Genomic DNA, 20,196 nt, shown 5'->3' on the forward strand with positions numbered 1-20,196 from the left:
GGGGGGGGGGAGTTTAAGGCCATAGATAGCTAGATACAGGATAGTCATCCTTAGTCAATTATCTATGTAAGTGTCTTGATCTTTTTTCTTACCTTCTTCAAGCTATCCGTGCATTATGTCTCTATCTTGAAGCTATCTATTTGTCTCTCTATATATGATGTGCTTTACACATTGGTCGGAATTTCATTATAGAGGACAGATCTACAAAGTTTGTCTTTCTTTTTCTTTCCCTCATTCATTCTTGTCTTCTTTCCTCTTCTCATGTCATTTTGCATGCATGCATGTATATGTATATCTCTCTCCCATCTCACTTTCTTTCCTTCCCTCTTCTTATGCCTTCTTCTTTCTGTTCTTTCTTCTCCTTTTCCTTCTTCTCTTCTTCATGTTCTCTCCTTCTTCGTGATGACTCCTCTTCTTCCTTTTTTCCCATGGTTTTCCTCCGAATTCTTCACCCCCTTCTTTTCCTTGCTCTCCTTCTCCTCTTCCTCCTCCTTGTTCCTCTTCTTCTTCTTCATCTCCTTCTTCCTCTTCCTTTTCTTGTTCTTTGTGTGTCTCTGTCTCAGAGCTCAGTTTATCCAGGGATGGCGAATTCTTCCTATCGACTTCTCCGTGGCGACGGGAGAGCTCACCGCTACGATGAAGCTCCGCAGAAAGTTCGTAGAAGGCAAGTATGCTTCTTTAGTTGAAGAGATCTACAATAAGTCAGCTATCCCTCCATGCATAGCAGCACAAACTAGCAAGACAGCAAACCACCCCGGGGGGGGAGAACAGGAGGCCACTCCTACGGAAGAATCTCGTGATATCCAAATCTGCTCCTCTCACGGCAAAGAGGCAAAGAAAAGAGAAGGAGGAGAAGAAGATCCTAAGGAGCTCCTCCACCGCCAGCAGCCTCCTACCAAACGCATGGCCAAGTTGTAAAGACCACCGTCAAACATACCTGTGTGAAAGCGATGCACAGAGAAAGTGAAAAATGAAGAAGAAGGGAAAGAAAGAAAGAAAGAGGGGTCTTTGAGAAGGAGGCCTTCAAGTGCTTCTTTCTTTGTTTCTTTGTGTGTCTAGTAGAGGTAATAGGAATAAGAGGAGAAATAGAACTAAGAGGGGAGGAGGACCACTTTCCTTCTTCTCTTTTCATTAGGAATCTTCAGTAGACATGTATCACATCTATCTCTGTACATGCACAGAAGCCGTGTATCCTCGACTGTACCTCATGTGACGATAGAGATAAAAGATCTTCTTCTTGTTCTTCTTCTTGTTTTTTCTTTTGCTTCTTGCTTCGTTTCAAAATGAAGTTGTATAGACGTATCGTACACATGTTTCAGATGAGAGGAGATTGTCTGGTTGGGTCGGCTGTTTTCTTCCTCTTCATTTTCTTCTTCTTCTTCTTGTTGGTTTATCGATTCTTGTTGAAGCATTTCTTCTTACGCTCGTCATGATCTTATAGAAGAAGTAAAAGATTTCCCCGCTTCTCAGTTCTCTTACAACACATACAAAAAATGCGATGGGCACCTGTAGATACACCCAAGAGAGAGAGAGAGGGGTGCATGCATGCAGGGAAAGGAGACATGGTGTAGGCAGGAGGAGGCATATGTGATGCCGGACTTCTCATTCTTCGTCTTGGCCTTCTTTGTCTTTCTTCTGATCCGTGATAGGAATTATCTACTGTTTTGAGATGTAGACGTGAGGTATGTTGTATGGACATAAATGACTATGTACAGATATACATAGAGAAGTGTACCTTATCGGTAGGGCTAGATAGATAGACAGACTGAAGATAGGTAGAACGATAGATAGGTTAAAGACAGGTAGATAAATCGGTTGAAGATGATAAGCGACTGTATCTCGGCATTAGTATAGAGGGTAATACGAAGAGGAAGAATAGTAATTACAGAGAGAAGAGAGAAAGAGAAGTAAACTCTCTCGGAAACAGATCGACAAAACCTTCAGATTCACCAAGAAATGATAGGGGAAGTTTCATAAGGGGAGCTTCGGTGCAGCAGTAGCCAAGAGACGTGTCTTTCTGTGTATTTTAGATGATAGATGAAGAGGTAGCTAGATAGATACGTCATCGATGTCTCTCTGACAGGAGTTCTATATATATATATGTATATACTCTATCTATCTGCCTACCACATGCTTACTTTTGATGCTAGCAAGAACAAGAAGGATAGTCTCTCTCTCTTTCTCTCTCTCTCTGTATATATATATATATACATATGCATGCATACGTATTTCTAGTGTAGGGGGTGAAGTTCCCCTATCCTTTTTTATCCTCTCAACCATTGAAGAGCCGAGAGGTGTCTTGTTCTTTCTGTTCTTTCCTTTCTAAATCGCCTCCTTCCTTCCTTACTTCATTCTCTCAAGAAAAAGAAGACGATGAAGAGGAGGAGGAGGAGGAGGGTGAGAGATTTCCACAGGATCGACCGTAGGAGAAGCTATAGCGCTGATAAGGAGGTAGATGACCTCGGACTTCTCTTGTCTCTTTCCCTAGACGTTTTCTTGCTCCTGCTCTTCTCTTCTTTTCTCTGAAAACGAAAGAGACGCGTATACACAAGAGATAGAGAGAGAGAATGAAGTAACACCCATGACGAACTTCAGTACACACACATAGACGTAGATAGACGCAGCTATAGAAAGAGAAGAGAAAGAATGAATGAAAGGAAAAGGCGAGACAGAGAGATATACAGGGATCGATTTAGATAGATAGGAGGGTTGGAGGTCTATTGAGATTCTAGACAGAACTCGAAGCTTTGAATCAGAAAGAAAGAAAGAAAGGAGACGCTGAGTCTACAGAATAATGATAAGACATCCCCAGCTTGCTCTATCTCTGTCTGTCTATCTCCCCCCTATAGTTGTCGTGTATCCATTGATAGACATGACGGATGAAAAGAACAAGGAAGCACCGTCTGTATGTCTTGTACCTATCGATTTTGTGCATGTAGATCCAGAACAAAGATATGTACGTAAAGGATCAACACCCCTCTCTATGCACAGTCTTCAAGGGGACCGACGGAAGAACCAAGTGAAGACATACATACAATGATAAAGAAAGATAGATAGATAGATAGATAATTAGATATATATCAATAGAAGAAGAATTTCTCTCTTTCTTATTGTTGTAGTCAGTCAGCGGGGCGTTTCTTTTCCTTTTCTTTCCAAGTGTGTTTTGTCTATCATCCATCTTCTTTATCATCTTTCAAACGAAGAAGAATGACTGGGAAACAGCCGTGTCTTTCTTTCTTTGAATTTTCTTTCCTTTCCCTTTGTGTGAATCTTCACGTACTTCTTCTCAAGCCCAAAATACCCTAATTATGATGATAGTCTAAAAGAAGAAATCCATTCACAATAAGCAATCTCCTGAGAGGCAAGAGAAATAGAGACGACAGCTTAGTGTTAGTCTATCTCTTATAGAAGTCTATGTCACCCCCGTCCGTCATCCTCTTCTTCTTCTTCCTCGTAGATCACCTGTAACACACAGAGAGAGAGAGAGACAGATAGAGAGAGACGGATAGACTCTTCCTTTCCTCTCATTTTTCTCTCTCTATACAGACAGTTCATAGACATAGGTCAATCTTTAGTAGGTGGAAATGAAGTCATCTATCTATCTATTTACACAGGTCAACCTATATATGGATAGGTAGATAGATGGATTCATACCTGCGTGCATGCACACATACTAGAGTGCCCTTGGGCACCGAAAGAAGGAATGAACGAAGAGGAAGGAGGAGCTCGACTTTGAGAAACAAGTCTTGAGTGAAGAGACGACATCTCAGAATTTCATGAGAAAGAAAGATCTAGAAAAGAAGGAAAGATCAAAAGGCCGACAGAAGAGAAAGCAGACATGTGCATCTATCGATACATATAGACAGATGCATGAAGATAGATAGATGGACAGTTACGATGGCTATACATATATATGTATCGTGCAGAGTCTTTCAAGGCGTGAGGTGTACGTACACCCTTCACCACACAATAGCGCCCAGGGCGAACACTACGGGATTTTTGAAGACAGACAGGCTCCTTCTTCTTCCTTTCTTCTCTGCAGATTTCTGCTGTTTCTTTCTCCGTTAGAAAGACACAGACGAGAAGTTGAGATAGGAGATAGTGAAAGAAGAAGAAAAAGAAGAGAGGCAAGCCTCAACATACACCTGGCCAAAACATACTGACCAAATGTGCTTGCTACTGTGAGTTAGGAAAGGAAGATCTGTCGCTCTACCTATACACCTACCTGTCGTTCTACATTCCCATCTATCTATATCTATGTGTCTGTCCACAGTAGGTCTATGTCTATCTTTATATCTTTCTTTCTCTCTCTGTATGTCCATCTACACCGATACAAAAAAACATGTTTTCGAAGAAAGAGTCGGAGAGAGAGTTGCTGCAGTTCCTCCCCCCCCAGTTATCCCGACCGTCACTCCCCGAAACCGCCTGATACCTTCCTAGATCATCAAAGAAAGGAACCTTCTTTTTCCTCCTTTCTTTCAAATAAAGAAGTGCAACAGAGTATCAAGACACACCGTGCCTAGCAATGCTTGTCTACTGCGCACATGTTCTACAAATTCTCTCTCCATTGTCTCTTCATCTTCTTCTTTTCTCTCTTTCTTGAAGGCTAGAAGGATGGTGAAAGAAGTCCATCCATGAATGAATGACTGCAGTCTCCTGAAAGACATCTCCCTACTCCTCTTCTTCAAGGGTGTATCGTGCGTCTCTCTCTCATCTATCGACGCTTCTTCTTCCTCATACCACACACCTATCGATACTTGTTGAACGGCCTCCGACGAGCCACTCCATGCATAGTCGTCAGTCGACCTTGCCTGGGACCCTAGGGCGCTGTGTGCCAGGTGAAAAGGGCGCTGTGTGCCAGGTGAAAGAGTAAAACGACAGGAAAGTAGCAGTAAAATCTCTCTGAAAAGGGAGGGGGAGGATCTCGTCTTTGCCATTCCTTCGATTGGAGTGGTATTTGCATGCCCTGCCTGCACGGCATTCACTTTTCAATCAAAGATAGAACTGAGAGAACAAGCCCTCACTCATTGCTTGGTGAGTTGTGGGCTTATCCTTCTTCTTAGACTAGATCGCTTCTTTTAACCGATCTACTTCATTGTATAGACACATGTCTGATAGAGGAGTTGTCTCAACCTAGGCTCCCTGCTGTCTACAAGGACAGCTCCTGCTTGTATTACTCGATGCTGATCTTGCCGATGAAAATTTCTTTCCCATGAAAACGTCAAGGTAGACAGGAGAAAGAAGCTCTCTCCATTCATGCATTCACTTCTTCTTAAACTTAGTAAATCAGTCATCTTAGCAAGGAACCTCAAGAAAAGGAACATGAAGAATCTATGTCGTGAGAACCTCCATCCCTCGACAATGGAGATCGAATCCTGCCGACCTCCCTAATTTCTTCAAAGGGTGGCAGAACCCAAATCTATCTATCTATCTATCCATCTATCTACCTATCTATCTATCTATCTTCAATCTACTCTAATCTATCTGATCCTTATTCTCTCTCTCGTTCTCTCTCCCCTTTCTTTCTTTCTTTCCTTTCCTCCTCTCAAGTGACGAGAAGTAAAACAGCTTTGACAAGAAAAGAATGCAAGGAGAGTTAGTTAGCTCGTTTTCACCCGAAGAAGGAAAGAAAGAAAATCGAAGAAAAAGTCTCTTTACAGGAGCCTAGACACATCCTCGTATTTGACCTCTCCGCCCATTCAGAAAGAAGGGAAGAATACAAGATCTCCCACAGGCAACTCCTAACACTCCCCTAACATACCAACTATACAAACTGCCACCAGATATTCATCTATCTATCTATCTATCTCTCTCAACTCTTTCTTCTTCTTCTTCCGCCTCTCTCTGTTTACAAACCCCTCGTTTCCCATCTCTTCTTCTTCTTTATCTTTATGTCTCCCTTTGTTCTAGTCTCCTCTTGCGCTTCGCGTCCATATTTCAGAGGCCGACTGACGGACGAGCCAACCCATGTGGATTATAGAGGGAAAGAAAGAAAGAAGAAATAAGATAGCTCCAAAAGACAGAAAGAAAAGAAAGAAAGAATAGAGAAAGCAAGAAGGAAAGAAAAAAAAAGAGAAAGCTCCATGAGGCAGGAAGAAAGAAAAGAGAGATTAAGAAGAAAGAAAGAAGAGCTCGATGGATGTGGATAGTAAGAGGCGTAGAAATCTATCAAGCTCGACATGGAGCTGTCGGATACAAACCATTCCTCTTCTTCTTCTTATTCATTTTCTCCTTCTGAAGTCTTTCATTCCCTCCTTAGGTAGAGAAGGAGAAGGTCTTCTCTTATGACCGTCGTGATGAGAAAATGGGGTGTCTTCCCAGCTATTCAGGTGTATAGACACATCCCTAACAATACATACCACACAGCGAGTTCGCGAGGTGTTCTTCTCTGAAGAAAGGCCACAAAGAAAAGAACAGAAAGAAGAAAGAAAAGAATAGAAAGAAACCTTCATATGTTTACCAAAGATATCTTTCTTCTTCTTTTTTCTCACCTTCTTTCGCTTCGCCACCTTCCCCTTCCTTCTCTTCCTCCTTGTTCTCTTTCTCTTTCACTCATTTGATCTTCGTCGCAACACGCCAGACTGCTTGTGGTACTTCGTAGGTCTTCTACATGCAAACTGTCGCCTATGCACAGCAGAGGAGAAGACGACGAAAAGAGGCCTCCATCTGCTCCATCGAAAGACGCCTCTCTTAATGAATAAAATGAAGAAGAAGAAGAGGAAGAAGAAGAGGAAGAGGAAGAAGAAGAAGAAGCGTTAGCAGCAGTCGACGGGGAAGGAGTAGCTTCATGAAGGAGGGGAGGAGAAGAAGAAAGATTTCTTTGAGAAGACGAAGAATGATCGGAGAGTGTTCCTAGTGGTATCCTAGCTTGCATATTTCCCCCAAGAGAAGAAGAAGAGGAAGAGGCTTCTTCATGTATCGACAGTGCTGCAGGCCGACGGGAGAGAGGAGTAGCTGACGGAATGGTATGGCAGGTGGAGTGTAGCAGTGAAGAAGATGAAGAGAGAACAAGAGAGGATGGGAGATCTCCTCTATGAGAAGGAAGAGAAGCCGCACGATGAGAAGGGTGAAGACGAAACATTTCCTTCTTCTTTTTCTTTTTCTGCTCTTCTAATTGGCAAAGCTGTTGGTGTGAGAACGTAGAGGAGTGTGAAGAGAGAGAAGAACAAGATAAAGAGAGAGAAGAAGAGTCATGAGAACCTACCGACTGAGGGGGAGAAGAAGAAGAGGAGGACCTCTGCATCGAAGCCTGACGTAGGGGAGGATGAAGCGGTGAAAACGAAGAAGAAGAATAGAGAGAAGAAGAAGAAGTCTTGACAGGAACTTCTTTCGTCATTAGATCTTCTTTTTTCTTGTTCTCCTCTCTATTCTTGTCGCCCTTCTTGTTCTTCTTCTTCTTTTCTTCTTCTTGATCTTCTTCACAAGGTGGTGGTAGAAGTAGGAGGCCTCGGGATGCTTCACAGGTTTGATCGAGACCTCCCGTACTGTCATGCCCGCCGTAGCTAGATAGAGAAGATCCGTCTCCATCAAAACTTCCTAAGAGAGGGAAGTAAGGAGTTCCTTCCTCTTCCTCATCTTCATCTCCTTTTCTTTCTTCTTCGAGCCCTGTCTCTCCTTCTTTTCCTTGGTGTGGTGGATCGCCTGAGACGTCACATGTCGAGCGGAATAGAGGCAGTGAGAGAACGACCTCCCCCCCCCCCTCTTTCTCTCTCATTCCTGATATATTCTTTCTCTTTTCACTCATATCTGCCATCTCTCCCTCTTCTTCTTGTCTTTCTCTTTCTTCTTCTTCTTCTGCATGTAAAACTCTTCTTTCGCTGCCGTTAGATCTCTCTTTGCTTTCACACCACGATAGAGGCAAGAAGATCTTCTTCTTCTTTTCTTCCTCTTCGTCTCTTTCGCCTTCCTTTCCCCTCCCCTTTTGTGAGGTACCTCTACCAACTTCATTCTCCTCAACAGAAAAAGAGGAAGACGAAGAAGAAACACTTTCTTCTTCCTCTTCCTCTCTCTGTCTTGAATAGGTTGTCTCTACGTTCATACTTCCCCCGATGTGATCCTGGCAATGGCTCGCTTCGATGGAAGAAGATGAAGAAGAAAGAAGAGATGTTCGAAAAGGAGTAGAAGAGAAATGCTTTTCTGAAGAGATAGAAGAAGAACAAGAAGAGTCCAAGGAAGACACATCGAGTCTTTCTTCACGAGGAAGAAGAAGCTGATCAGTTGCTAACTTCTCCTCCTCCTTCTTCTCTTCTGGAACGTCACGGGTTTGAAACGTATGCAAAGAAGAAGAGAAGAATAAAAGAGAAGATCTCTTGCACTCTTTCTCTATTTCATTCGCTGTCTTGAACTCCTTTCTTCTTTCTTCTTTCTCTTCTTTGCTACCTTCTTCTTCTTCATGAGAATCCATCCCCTTCACAGGAAGCTGTTTCTTCTTCTCTTTCATCTCCTCTTCATATTCTCCTCCTATCCTTCTTTGCTTCTTCTTCTTCTTTTCTTCTTCTTTAGTTCTCTCAGGAAGAACAGAGTGAGAGAGGACGATCTTCTTCTTCTTCTCCCCTTCTTCGCCCTCTCTTCTTTCATCTCTTGAACTCTCTCTTTCTTCTCTCATCCACGGCCTATCCGATCTTTCTTCTTTTTCTTTCTCTTCTCTTTCACTTCTTCTTCTTCCTCTTCTGTCTTTGATCTCCTTCACATCTTCTCTTCTGTCTATCGATGGTAAGAAAGAAGAGAAAGAAGCTGGAGATTGGGCTCTATTCTTTCGATCCTCTGAGTTGTCTCCCGCTTTTGAAGAGAGATGTCTTTCTCTTCTCCGGAGGGGTTCTTCTGGAGTGACTTTTCTTCTTCTTTCTCTTCTTGACGATGAAGGAGGAGAAGAGTAACAAGAAGGAGAAGAGGAAGAATGACTGGATCTTCGGCTCTTTCTTCCTAAAGGAGAAGGAGAGGAAGACGAGAACGGGATAGAAGAAGGAGACGTTTCTTCTCCGCCTTCCTTCTTCCTCATCTTCTCTTCATTCTCTCGCCATCTTGTAGAATGGAGATTACGAGAGTCATGCGAAGGAATGTTTTCTTGACCTACGACGGTTCTTCTTGAAGAGATAGGAGAGAATGAAGGGGAAGAAGATAACGACGAAGGAGAAGAAGAAGGAGAAGAAATCCTACATAAAGAGAGACTTCGATCCATAGATGATAATCGTGAAGGTCTATGATGGTTCTTCTCCTTCTTCTTCTTCTTTCCTTCTTTCTCAGTCTTCTTCTTCTTCTTTCTCTTCACTGCGATCTTTTTCAGAGCTGCGAAGAGACTTCTTAGTTGGGATCTTCGCCTGCACCAGAGATACGTCGCTGCGGCTACGGAAAGAACGAGGCAATGGATTCTCTTCACGATCTTCTCAAGTTCAAAGAGGTCTCTTGGACTCAAGGCTGTTGCGTCATGCAAGGGGAGAAGAGATGTCTCTCTTTCCTCATGGAATCCACCTCCTTCAGGTATCTCCCAAGAAGAAGGACAAGAGGTCCTCTTCTTCTCCGATCCACTCGTCTCTTTCATCGCGATCTTCTTCTGTTTCTCCTCCTTCTTTTCTTCTTCTTGTGCATCTCTTCCATCTCTTATCGCCGATCCTTTCTTTTCATTATCTCCATCATCTTCTCTTTCATTTTCTTCTTCATGATGAGGAGAGTGGTCTCTCCTCCTTTCTTCCGAAGTAAGAGGGGAGGAAATCCTCCCTTGCTTTAGGCGAGCTCGAAAGAATGCCTGGAAAGACAAGGGTGACGGAAGAGGAGACAAATCACTTATTCTTCGTTGAAGCTGTTCTTTCTCTTTCTGCCAATCTTCTTCTTCTTCTTCCTCGTCTCCCTCTTCCTCGCGACGATCATTAACACCGCTACTACTCCTATTACTATTCCTCTGGCTATCTAGACTTCGAACGCCGAAGGTATCTCCGCTTCCTGAGAGGAGAAGAAAATTTTCTCTCTCTTTTCTCTCCTCAGCCACATGACACCGAAAATCGCCTGATGCCGTCGGAGACACTCCGAGAGAAGAAGAAGAGTGTATCTTCTTCTTCTCCTCCTCCTGTTGGCGACTGGGGTTCTTATCATGGCGATGAAGAGGGGAGACGTAAGAAAGAGGTGGACTTAAGCTCCTAAGATGAGACGGATAAGAAAGAAGATCTACGCTTTCTTGGGCTGTCGTTTCTACGTCACCTTCTTGTGCATGCAGAACAGCTCGCTGGGCTTCCTTCTCCCGCTTCTGCATCTCTTCATCTTCATCTGTAGACAAGAAGAAGAGCTCGCCCTCTCTGTTGTGCTCTCTAGAAGATAAAGAAGATGAAGAAAAGAAGGTCATGTACACTTTCAGCGCTTCTTCGATAAACGTAAGAAGCTGCTGGCGATGTATCTCCTCATGAACTCCTCGAGACCTATGGCGAAGAAACCCATTCGAAGAGACCTCTTCTTTCTCCTCTGATAGAGGAGAGACAGAAGAAGGAGATGGAGATAAGAATGCCTTGCTTCGGTTCTTCTTCTCCTCCTCTCTCGAATCTCGCTTCTTCTTCTTTTCTTTCTCCTTTGCCTCATCCTCTTCTGTTTCTACCTCTTCTTTCTTCGTCTTTTCTCTCGAAATCTCCAGAATCGCCTCGAGAGAATCATGAAGACGTTCTTCACCTAGAACCCCGAGTATAAGCCGACGCTGCTGTTCAAGAAGACGTCTCTGTCGTTGGATTGGAGTTCTTTCTTTACCTCTCTCTGGAGCTAGAATCTTGTCTTCGAGTTGTCCTTCCATCTTTCTTCTGCTCTTCTCTTCTTCTATTTCTTGAAGAGATTTCAAAGAAGAGAAAAGACACATCTTCTCTGTCTCCTTCTCGAAGTTCTCACATGTATTCTTATCAGGGTTCTTCTCTTGAGTCGTGTAAGTCTTAGCTATCTTCCTTCTCCAGTGCAGGGAGATCTTTCTGCGATCCGCAGGTCTTTCTAAAGATGAAGGAACGAAAGAACAAGACGAAGAAGAAGAAGAAAGAGGAAGACGGTTATGGTGACACCCTTCTTCTTCTTCTTTTAGTATATTATCTGGTTCCTGCATACGCCCATTGCATCGAGACAAAGAAAATCGATTCTGTCGCCTCACCAGATCGAGAGAATCGATTCTCAAGTCTGTCTCTCCCGTTGTCCCTCCTTCAGTCTCCTGCACAGTTCGCCCCTTCCTTTGAGTTGAGAGAGGCTGCGCACTCGCACTTCGATACCTTGAAGGTTTTCTACAGACTCCACCCGGTCCTTTCTCTTCTTCTTCTTCTGGATTCTTCTTCGCCTTCGCCGTCTTCTCCCAGGGGAGAATGGTGAGAACCGAGGGAGGTATCTTCTGTCTTGAATGGAGAATGAAATCTTCTTCTTCCTCTTCCGCTTCTTCTTCTTCCTGACGAAAGAGAAGATCAAGTCTTCTCTTCTTACTTGGCAAAGAAAAGCTTCTTGATCTCTTCAGAGAACCTTGTAACGGAGGTGACGACGTCTTCTCCTTTAGATGCCTCATCCTCGAAACTCTCGCATTCTCCGTCGTCTTCATTCCTAGTGGCTCATCTTCTTCTTCTCTTTCATCTCCATCTTGATCTTGTTTATCCTGTCCCTGGTCTATTGTGTGGTCGTGACTCGTGTTGTTCATCATCGATGTCTCCATCTTGGCTAGCTGTGTCTCGAGACAGTCGATTCTCTCTTCCGAGGCTTCCGCTGCATGCAAGAGACTTTCAAGTATCTCCTGAACTAAAGAAAGAGATGAAGAGAAAGCGGAAATCTCTTGGTCTGACTGACCAACAAGAGAGAGACGAATAGCTTCCTGAGGCTTCTCTTCACTGTGTAAGATCGAGGGAAGTCTTTTCGTCTCTGTCTTCTCTAAGGTGATATGATGGAGCGTGTGTGCGAGATGTAGCAGTCCATTTAAAGCCTTTAGTGCCTGAGAATGATAGGTTAGATCTTCTTGAAGAAACGCAGAGATTTCTGCTGTCTTTTCTTTCTCGAGAGACGTCATTTGGACTTGAATTTCTACACATCGTAGAGCCTGAAGATCGGCATCTTCTTTCTGTAGTTGAAGTTCCGATTGAAGATCTTGATGGATGGCTTGATGCGTTTCGATCGATCTCTTTAATTGTCGGATTTCTTCTTCCAATTCTTCACACTTTTCTTCTTGAGAATCTCTTTCTTTTCTGAGGTCGGTTAGTCGCATCTGAAAGACTTCTCGTTGACGAGACCATTGGGATCTGAGCTCGCCATGTCTCTTCAGTTGGCTAGCTAGCTGTGTCTGGAGGCGTGTCTCAAGTCGATGGATCTCCGCTTGATGCAGAGCTTGCGACTTTTCGAAGCGTTCACGTAATTGGTGGATTTGGGCCTTCCTTCTCTGATCTAGACTGTCCATGTCTCGTTGAAGCTCTTTCTTCTCGCTGTCTTTTTCTTTCATGGTTTCTTCGAAATCTAGACTTTCTTCTTTCCTTTGGAGAAGCAGATCATTGACTTGTTCATGGAGTGTCTTTTCTTCTTTCTCGAGATGAACGATCTTCGTCTTGAGATCTTCGATCTCTTGATCTTTCTTCTCCAGTTCTTCTTCATAGTAATACTTCTGTCTGTCTTGTTCCTCTTTCTTTTCACGTGACAGAGTTTTCTTCGTGATCGAAAGCTCTTCTTCTTTCTCTTTCAGTTCCTTCATAAGCTCTTCATGCTGTCTATACAGCTCACTCTTCTCTGCATGATACTCTCGTTCGTAATCATCTTTCTCTTGGAGATAATGTCTCTCATCTTCTCTTCTCTTTTCTTCCATCTCTTCTAGATGGCGTCTCAAAGACTCCATCTCTCTCTCCGCTTTCCATTGCTCTTCTTCAGACTCCTTTATTTTCACCTGCAAATCTCGATTCTCTTCTTTCTCTTTCTCATATCTTCCTTTCCAACGACGGCATTCCTCTTCTTCTTTCTCATAAAGACATCCCATCTCCTTGACTTCTTTTTCGAATCTCTTCACTTCATATCGAAGGGCCTCTTCTTCTACTTGGTGGTCACCTAGCTCTCTCTTCACTCGAGATAATTCTTCGCGTGTCTCTTCGAGCTTCTCAACAAGTGAAGAAAACTTTTCTTTCTCTTTCTCTTCTTCAAGCTTCTGCTGTTTCAAAGCTTCGGTTAGCTGGTCCTCTGCTAGCCGCAGAGCTGACGAAGCGGCCGATGAAGCCGAAGACATGCATGCAAGCTCTTCTCTCAAACTTCTCTCTTCCTCATGAAGACGCTCGCAAGCCTTCTCAAGATAAACTACACGATCTTGACATACCTTCAACAAGATACAAGGACAAGGCAAAGAAAGAAGAAGGACACCCGAGCAGATCTCAAACAGGGAGAAAAAATAAAGAGAGACAGATACACTACACATAGACTGATTAAAGATAGATAGATAGATAGATACATTGAAGTCAGATAGATCAACTCAAGATAGATACACTAAAGATAGATAGATAGAGAGGTGAGTGAACATCGATAAGGAAAGACAAGTGAGAGATAGACTGGAGAAAGATCGATATAGAAGAAGTAGGAAGAGTGATGAGTGGGGTGCTTGTAGGTTACTTACTTACCTGGACTAGTTCCACTTCGTTTGTGACGAGGAGTCCGGCCATCCATCCGTTCCTCTCCACTGTGTATTTAATAAGGCGTCGCTGTCTCATCTGATCTTTCATATCTTCTTCAAGAAGCAACTCCTCAAAGACAGGGGGAGAAAGGGAAGTCTCTTGACTCTTCTTATTCTTGTCGCTTGTCTCTTCTGAATCTCCTGCTACACACTTTTCTTCTTCTCTATCTAGAAAAGAAGAAGAAGAGAAGATTCCTGAAGAGACAGAGGAGGTATAGTGTGCTTCATCTTCCTGTTCTTTCTTCTCTTTCTGATCTATCTTCATCTTCTTCTTCTCCTCGGGGAATTGAAGATCTCCAAGATCATTACCTATCTTCTTCTCTCCGTCTTCTTGTTTCACCCCTCCTTCTCGTACTACTTCTTTCTCTTCTTCTTCTTTCCTCATGTCTCCTCCTATCTCCTTAACCTTCTTTTCTTCCTTCCCCTTCTCTTCCACACACCCACCCCCTTCTTCTCCTCCTCCTCGTTCTCTTATCTCTTTCTCTCTTTCTTTCGTCTTTTCTTGAATCGTTTCTTCCCCCCCCCCTTCTTCTTCTTCTAGCTCGGCATCTTCTCTCTTCTTCTTCTTCTTCTTCTCTTCGATCTCTTTCTTCTCTTCCTCTCCTTGATACGCGGTCCCCTTCGTTCGAAATCTTCGAGGCTGGCCTTGGTAGACAATGATCTCTGTAGCTCCCCCAGCGAGAAGAAGAGAGTGTTGCTTAAGGCCTATCGCTTGGATGAGGGTATGATGTGGAGATAAGCGACTTCTCTGTTTGTAGCTGGAATGTGGGAAAGGGAAGGAGGAAGCTAAAGGAAATTCACAGGGGTGTATGAAAGATCGAGCTGCGAGAGGAATCGATCCAAGGTGAAGAGGAGAAAACTCCTCCTGGAGCCGTCGTACTACATCTGCGACCCCCTCATTCCCTGCAAAATCTCCTATAATCTCATGGACAAGTAAAAGCCGAGACGAAGAAGAAGACGAAGAGGGAGACAAAGAAGAAGAAGAAGGAGAGAAGAGGCGAGACGGAGAAGAAGAGGAAGAAGAAGAAGAACGGGGAGAAGGAAGAGATGAGTTGGATTTAAAGGATGAAGATGAAGAAGAAGAAGAAGAAATCGTCGCCGTCGTACTCGCGGTGGATGGAAAGGAAGATAAAGAGGGAGAAGAAGAAGAGGGAGAAGAAGACGGAGGAGAAGAAGACGGAGGAGATGAAGACGAAAGAGAAGAAGAAGGAGAAGGAGAAGAAGGAGAAGGAGAAGAATCTTCCTTGGGATCTTCAAGAACTGCTGCTGCTGCTGCAGGACTCTCACAAGTTAAGCTCGATCCATCTATCTTCTTCTCCATCTTTTCATCCTCGTCTTCTTTTTCTTCCCCGATCAAAGAGGTTCCTTCTTCTTTCTCTGTCTTTTCTTCCTTCTCTATCTCTAGCAAAGATGCCTCCTCTGCTTTCTTATCTTTCACGAAATCTTCTCTCCCCTCTTTCTTCTTCTTCTTTTTCATGATCTTTTCGTCTTCTCGTCTTTCCCTTTCCCCCACAGAGTCTCGTGGTCTTCTTGTCTTGTCTTGTGGTGTACTTAAAGCTTGTAAAGGCTCGAGAGCGGCGAAGTGTCTATACACCTCATCTCTTGTGACGTCGCTACTATAGGCATGAAGAATGGAGATGTTCTTCTCATAGCCATACAGATTCACAAAGGAAGAGGCCGATAGAGCGCTTTGTCGATCCGCTTCTAAAGCCACGACTCTCCTTGCTCCTGCTCTTGCCGCATTGATAGCTAGAAGAGCATAAGGCCCCGTACCTATCTCTAAGACATCTACACCTTCATCCTCTTCTGCCTCTTCTTCATTTGACCTACAAGATGATGCGTCGTTCTTATCTCTGTGTACACGGCTATAACGACGACCTCTTCCATCTCCTCTCTCCTCTTCTTCATATCCCTCACCCTCAAAAGAACCACCACTCCTCTCATGTTCTTTCTTCTTCTTCTTCTCCTTCTTCTTCTTTTCTTCTTCCTCCTCGTCTTCTCTTGTCTCTTTCCCACCGTTAGTTTGATCGTTAGTTCGATCTTCTTCTCTAGGTATTTCACACTCATCATCCTGCTTCTTCTCCTTTCTTCTTCTTCTTGCGCAGCGAAGATTGATGGCCTGTTGATACCGCCCCACCCTATACACGTCATGCACCATACTGGAGTGGTTAGACACCTTGAAGCGAGACGTGATGGAGCAGCAATCTTGCTCTGCAGGAGGGACTACCATTTCTTGGAGAATTCGCTTCTCGAGGAGCTCCTGAAGTTTCCTCTCTAAAGGCCGAATGACAGGGGAAGGAGGAGGCGCGTCCATCTCTTGAATACATCCTCCTGCTTCTTCTCTCTTGAGAGGCCCCGTAGACGCTTCGAGCGTCTCTTGGAGATAAGAAAAAGGGGGCGGGGAAAGGCAAGGTAACGCTTCATTTCTCGAGGAGTTTTGTGAGACAAGGAGAGAAGATGAAGAAGGAGAAGAAGAAGATTGAAGAGAATGGGGGAGAGATGGAGAAGGATACATGTTCTGAAGAGCACGCTTCTTCTCAGTTGAAAAGTCTTTCTTCGGGTTTGTCGAGGGAAAAGCAAGATGAGGCAAAGTCTTACGAGATATGTCCTCTTCATTTTCTTCTGTTCTGAAAGGTCTTCTTTCTCCCTCGTCTCTTCGAGAGAGAGATAGAGGAGAAGAGAAAGGAGAGGTGTACCGCCGTAGCGGAGAAAAAGAAGAAGATGAGAAGCTTGTCTGCTCTTCTTCTTGTCCTCCTTGCAGACACAGACGCTGCTTAAAACTCTCATTCGACAGGGGCGGAGCCACGTCCACAGGAGCAAAAGAAACAAGAGAAGGTAAAGAAGAAGCAGAAGATAGAGAAGAAGAAGATGATGATGATAGGGGGGGGAGAATCGTACACAGGGTTGGGTGTGGAGAAGTTTCTCTTGCTTGTTTCTTTTCTTTCTTCTTTGCGAGGTCATCTAATTGTCGAGGGACTTTCTGTCTTTCCTTCTTTGAAGAGATTTCGGGGTGCTTCTGCGCATGAAAAGGAAGAAAACTCGGAGAAGAAGAGAAAGAAGAAGAGGGTGGCTGTGAAGAACTCATCGTCCATGCAGAAGAAGGAGAGCGAGAAGTAGAAGAGAAAGAAGAAGAAGAGAAAGAAGAAGGGAGATATTCGTTTACGGTCGATGAGAAGGCAGGAGAGAGAGAAGTCGAAGAAGAAGAAGAGGAAGAGCAAAGGATCTGTGAGAGAGGAAGAGACTGAAGATGCTGGGGCAGTGTATACGATGGCGACTTGAAATAAGAGCGGCGAGTCTGCATACTCAGGGGTCTGCTATGTTGGGTCTGAGAAGTAGAAGAACTTCCGCCTATTGACGAAGAAGAGGAAGAAGAAGAAGAAAGAAGACCTGGACGGGGGGGAAAGACGTTCTGGGAAAGAGAAGAGACAGGAAAGAAAGAGTTAGGAGGAGGAGGAGGAGAAGAAGAGGAGATAAGAGGAAAAGCCCCTTGAGAAGAAGATAGAGGAAGACAAGATGGAGATGAAAGGGGTGGGAGGTGGCTCTTCTGAGAAAAAGAAGAAGAGGCGACCTGCGATGAAAGGATCGACGGAGACATGACTTGGCGAGAAGACTGACACGGAAGAGACTGCGAGAGAGGAGGAGAAGTAGATGACGAGGGCGCAGAGGAAGAAGGAGAAGAGGAAAGGAGAGGTAAAGATGAAGCTAAGAAGGGACGTGAAATTTTGGGTTGAGAAGAGAAAAAAGACGGAGAGAAGGAAGGCCTCTGAGGACCCGGCTGAGAGGTCGTAGTGAATCTAGGCAAAGGATGATAAGCGTCTACGGAAGCTGGCGACGGTCTCTGAAAAGAAGAAGAAGAGGGAAGAGAAGAAGAAGAGAAGACTGCTGAATGACGATGGAAAGTATTGAGGGGATGAAGGGACGCCGGGAATGGAGAAGTAGTGGCGTGAGACATACGTTGTTCTTCTTCTTTCTCTGTTATCAATCCTCTTTTCCTCTTCTCTTCTTCTTTTCTCCGTATATAAGCCGAGTACTTCACCCAGGCTTCTTCAAAGAGCTGTGGGTGTTTTTCGTAGAGGGCGTACACCTGGCAATACTCTTCGATCTTCTTCCGCACATACACCTCATCTCTCTTTACCCGCTGATTCGGAAGAGAAGGAAGAGAAGTAGATCTATTGTCTTGAGAAGCGGAAGAAAGATTCAAAAGAAGACTGGGTTCTTTGAGAATCGAAGACAAGAAAGAGTTTTGGGAGAGAGAAGAAGAGACAGATAATGCAAACCGTTCTTTCTCGGTCGGTTTGATTGATATGGGGTGCTCCTTCATCTTTCTCTTCTCTTCTTCCAAAGTTGCAGATTGTCTCCTAAGATCTTCAGCAGTTGAGGACCACGTCCTCTCGCCTCTTCCTCCTGCTCCTCTTAGGAGAGAAGAAGCAGATGGAGACGGCAAGTCTCCTAACGAACAGAAAACACATGGAAAAGGACACACACACTTGATGCAGGAAGAGAGGGAGAGGCATAGAGAGATAGACAGATATGAAGCTCCCAAAGACATGTATTTGAAGAAAGATAGACAGCTACGTTAGAGATAGAGAGATAGATACGTGGGTTAAGAAAGCGTGATAGATTCGAGACAGGCACATGGCTAGCGAAAGAAGTAGATAGGTTCGAAAGAGAGGATGGGAGAAGTCTCTTATCTTACTATCTATCTTTGATCTATCTATCGATCTATGTTTGATCTATCTATGACTCTGTGTCTTTTTCCAACTCGGTCTAGACAGAGGGAGATATGGGTCTAGGCGGGCTGCCTAGGTGTTCAATTTTGCTTCCCCTCAGTCTCCCTTGTCCCCTAGGTGTATCTTCTCTCTACCTCATCATCCACTATCTATCTCTCTATCTAGCACTCCTCCTTGTCTTTCTACCTCGCTCTCTCTCTTTCTCTCTTCTTGTAGACATGCTGAGTATTATCTTGTCTCTTCTGCTTCTCCGACTTCTCTTGTCCCTCCTTCCAACACAAAGTGTGAAAGAGGTATGCCTTTGTCATGAGAAAGGAAGAGAGAGTCAGGGAGAGAGAAAGAAAAAGAAAGAGAGAAATAAAGTCGATTCTTTCCATTCCCTTACGTCGGTCGCTTAGAGATGAAAAGGAAGAAGAAGATGATGATAAGGCTGGCATGCTGGACGTGGAGAAAGAAGAAGAGGAAGAAGAAAAGACGCTGTTTGTGTCTTCTTTCTCTCTTCTTCTTCTTCTTCTTTCTTCTTCTTCTTCTTCACCTCCTTTAATCTTCTCCATACCCGGCGAAAGACGAGGTTGACGAGAAGCAGAGAGAAGCAGCTTGTTATCATCTTCACGCCGAGAGCTTTCCTGAGCCGTCCTCATCGTATGATGTACAAAGGTGGATAGACATTCTCGCAGATCTCTCAATTCTTTCATCCGAGGCATCTCGTTCTCACTCTCCTTCTTCTCTTTGGAAATTTCTCCGACTTCTCTTTCGCTTTGCTGTCTCCTCTCCATCCCCCACACTCGATCTCTTGTTCTTTCTTCTTCTCCTTTCAAAAGTGAAAACGAAGAAGAAGAACGTCCTTGCCCTTCCTCAAGCTGTCGATAGGGAACGCTCATCTTCTTATCAAATGCTTCCTCCATATCTCTGTCTTGGGGGAGACGTGAGGAAGAAGAAGAAGAGTATAACGTAGAGGAAAAAGAAGAAGAGGCGGGGTATAGACTATTGAGAGAAGAAGAAGAAGAAGACGGATGATGCTGCAGTAACTGGACAACCTCTGGGAGACGTGATGAGCCTCCTAGATCTCTCTCTTTATTCTCCTCCTTACTTGCCGTGGAAGCAGACACCTTACTACTTATAATAAGCTTCACGTCCTGAACAAGAGAAGAAGAAGAAGAAGAGCAGGGGGAAGAAGAAGAAGGGGGAGAAGAAGATGAAGAAGAAGAGGATGAGGAAGCTTTCGTAGACACTTGACAATTTTGAATCTCCTCCTTTTCTCCATCTCCCTTACGCCTTCTCTCTCTCTTGCAGATAAACTGCTCTATCTTCATGTCTTCTTCTTCTTCTTTCCTGCCCCTAGAAGCACGGGAAGGAAGAGAAAATGTCTGCGAGTCGACCCATGAAGAAGAAGAAGAGTGAGAATGAAGAAGAGGAAGAGGAGACCTACTATGTGTCGGAGTAGAGTGAGAAAAGGGAGAAGACCGAGAAGAAGAAGAAGGACAGGGAAAAGATGAAGAGGAAGTTGATGAAGAAGAAGAAGAATCACGACAACGAGAGGAAGATGAAGAAGAAGACTGAAGAGAAGAAGAAGAAGAAGAGATTGAGGTGTCCGGTTTCCCTTCCCAAAATTCTTCAGGGGTTTCGCATGCCCTTAGCTCAGGCCGTATAAGCCAGAAGCTATCTTTACATGAAAAAGACCGAGAAGAAGAAGACGAGAAGTAAGATAAAACGCCGGGAGGGCACCGGCGCCACTTCCCGCAGCTCTCACACTAGACCCGTCAAAACACAAAGGAGAAAAGAAAAGAAAGAAAGAAAATGCGACAGAGAGAGAGAAAGAAAAAGAGAGAAGAA

General features: G+C 44.2%; 3 protein-coding genes across 3 annotated transcripts; 1 reads left to right on the forward strand and 2 right to left on the reverse strand.

Annotated features, from left to right (window-relative positions):
• Nucleotides 1–564: 564 nt before the first annotated feature.
• On the forward strand, nucleotides 565–2,084 carry CSUI_005998 (uncharacterized protein). The gene has a single exon (XM_068066163.1). The coding sequence runs from the start codon at nucleotides 637–639 to the stop codon at nucleotides 916–918; it is 282 nt and encodes a 93-aa protein (XP_067921859.1). The 5' UTR covers nucleotides 565–636; the 3' UTR covers nucleotides 919–2,084.
• A 272-nt stretch (nucleotides 2,085–2,356) lies between these two features.
• On the reverse strand, nucleotides 2,357–3,462 carry CSUI_005999 (uncharacterized protein; the record flags this gene model as incomplete). The annotated part of the gene is made up of 2 exons (XM_068066164.1): nucleotides 2,357–2,522; nucleotides 3,422–3,462. Coding segments are annotated over 2 exons (207 nt in total), but the record flags the coding sequence as incomplete, so codon positions are not given.
• Nucleotides 3,463–5,591: 2,129 nt separating this feature from the next.
• On the reverse strand, nucleotides 5,592–20,168 carry CSUI_006000 (protamine p1 protein). The gene is made up of 4 exons (XM_068066165.1): nucleotides 18,749–20,168; nucleotides 13,581–18,082; nucleotides 6,492–13,282; nucleotides 5,592–6,388 (listed from the first exon to the last, which is right to left on the reverse strand). The coding sequence occupies exons 1-4, from the start codon at nucleotides 19,674–19,676 to the stop codon at nucleotides 6,346–6,348; spliced, it is 12,264 nt and encodes a 4,087-aa protein (XP_067921861.1). The 5' UTR covers nucleotides 19,677–20,168; the 3' UTR covers nucleotides 5,592–6,345.
• Between the last annotated feature and the right edge of the window lie 28 nt (nucleotides 20,169–20,196).

Source organism: Cystoisospora suis, assembly GCF_002600585.1.
Source record: "Cystoisospora suis strain Wien I chromosome Unknown contig_2991, whole genome shotgun sequence".
Classification (NCBI taxonomy): Eukaryota; Apicomplexa; class Conoidasida; order Eucoccidiorida; family Sarcocystidae; genus Cystoisospora; species Cystoisospora suis.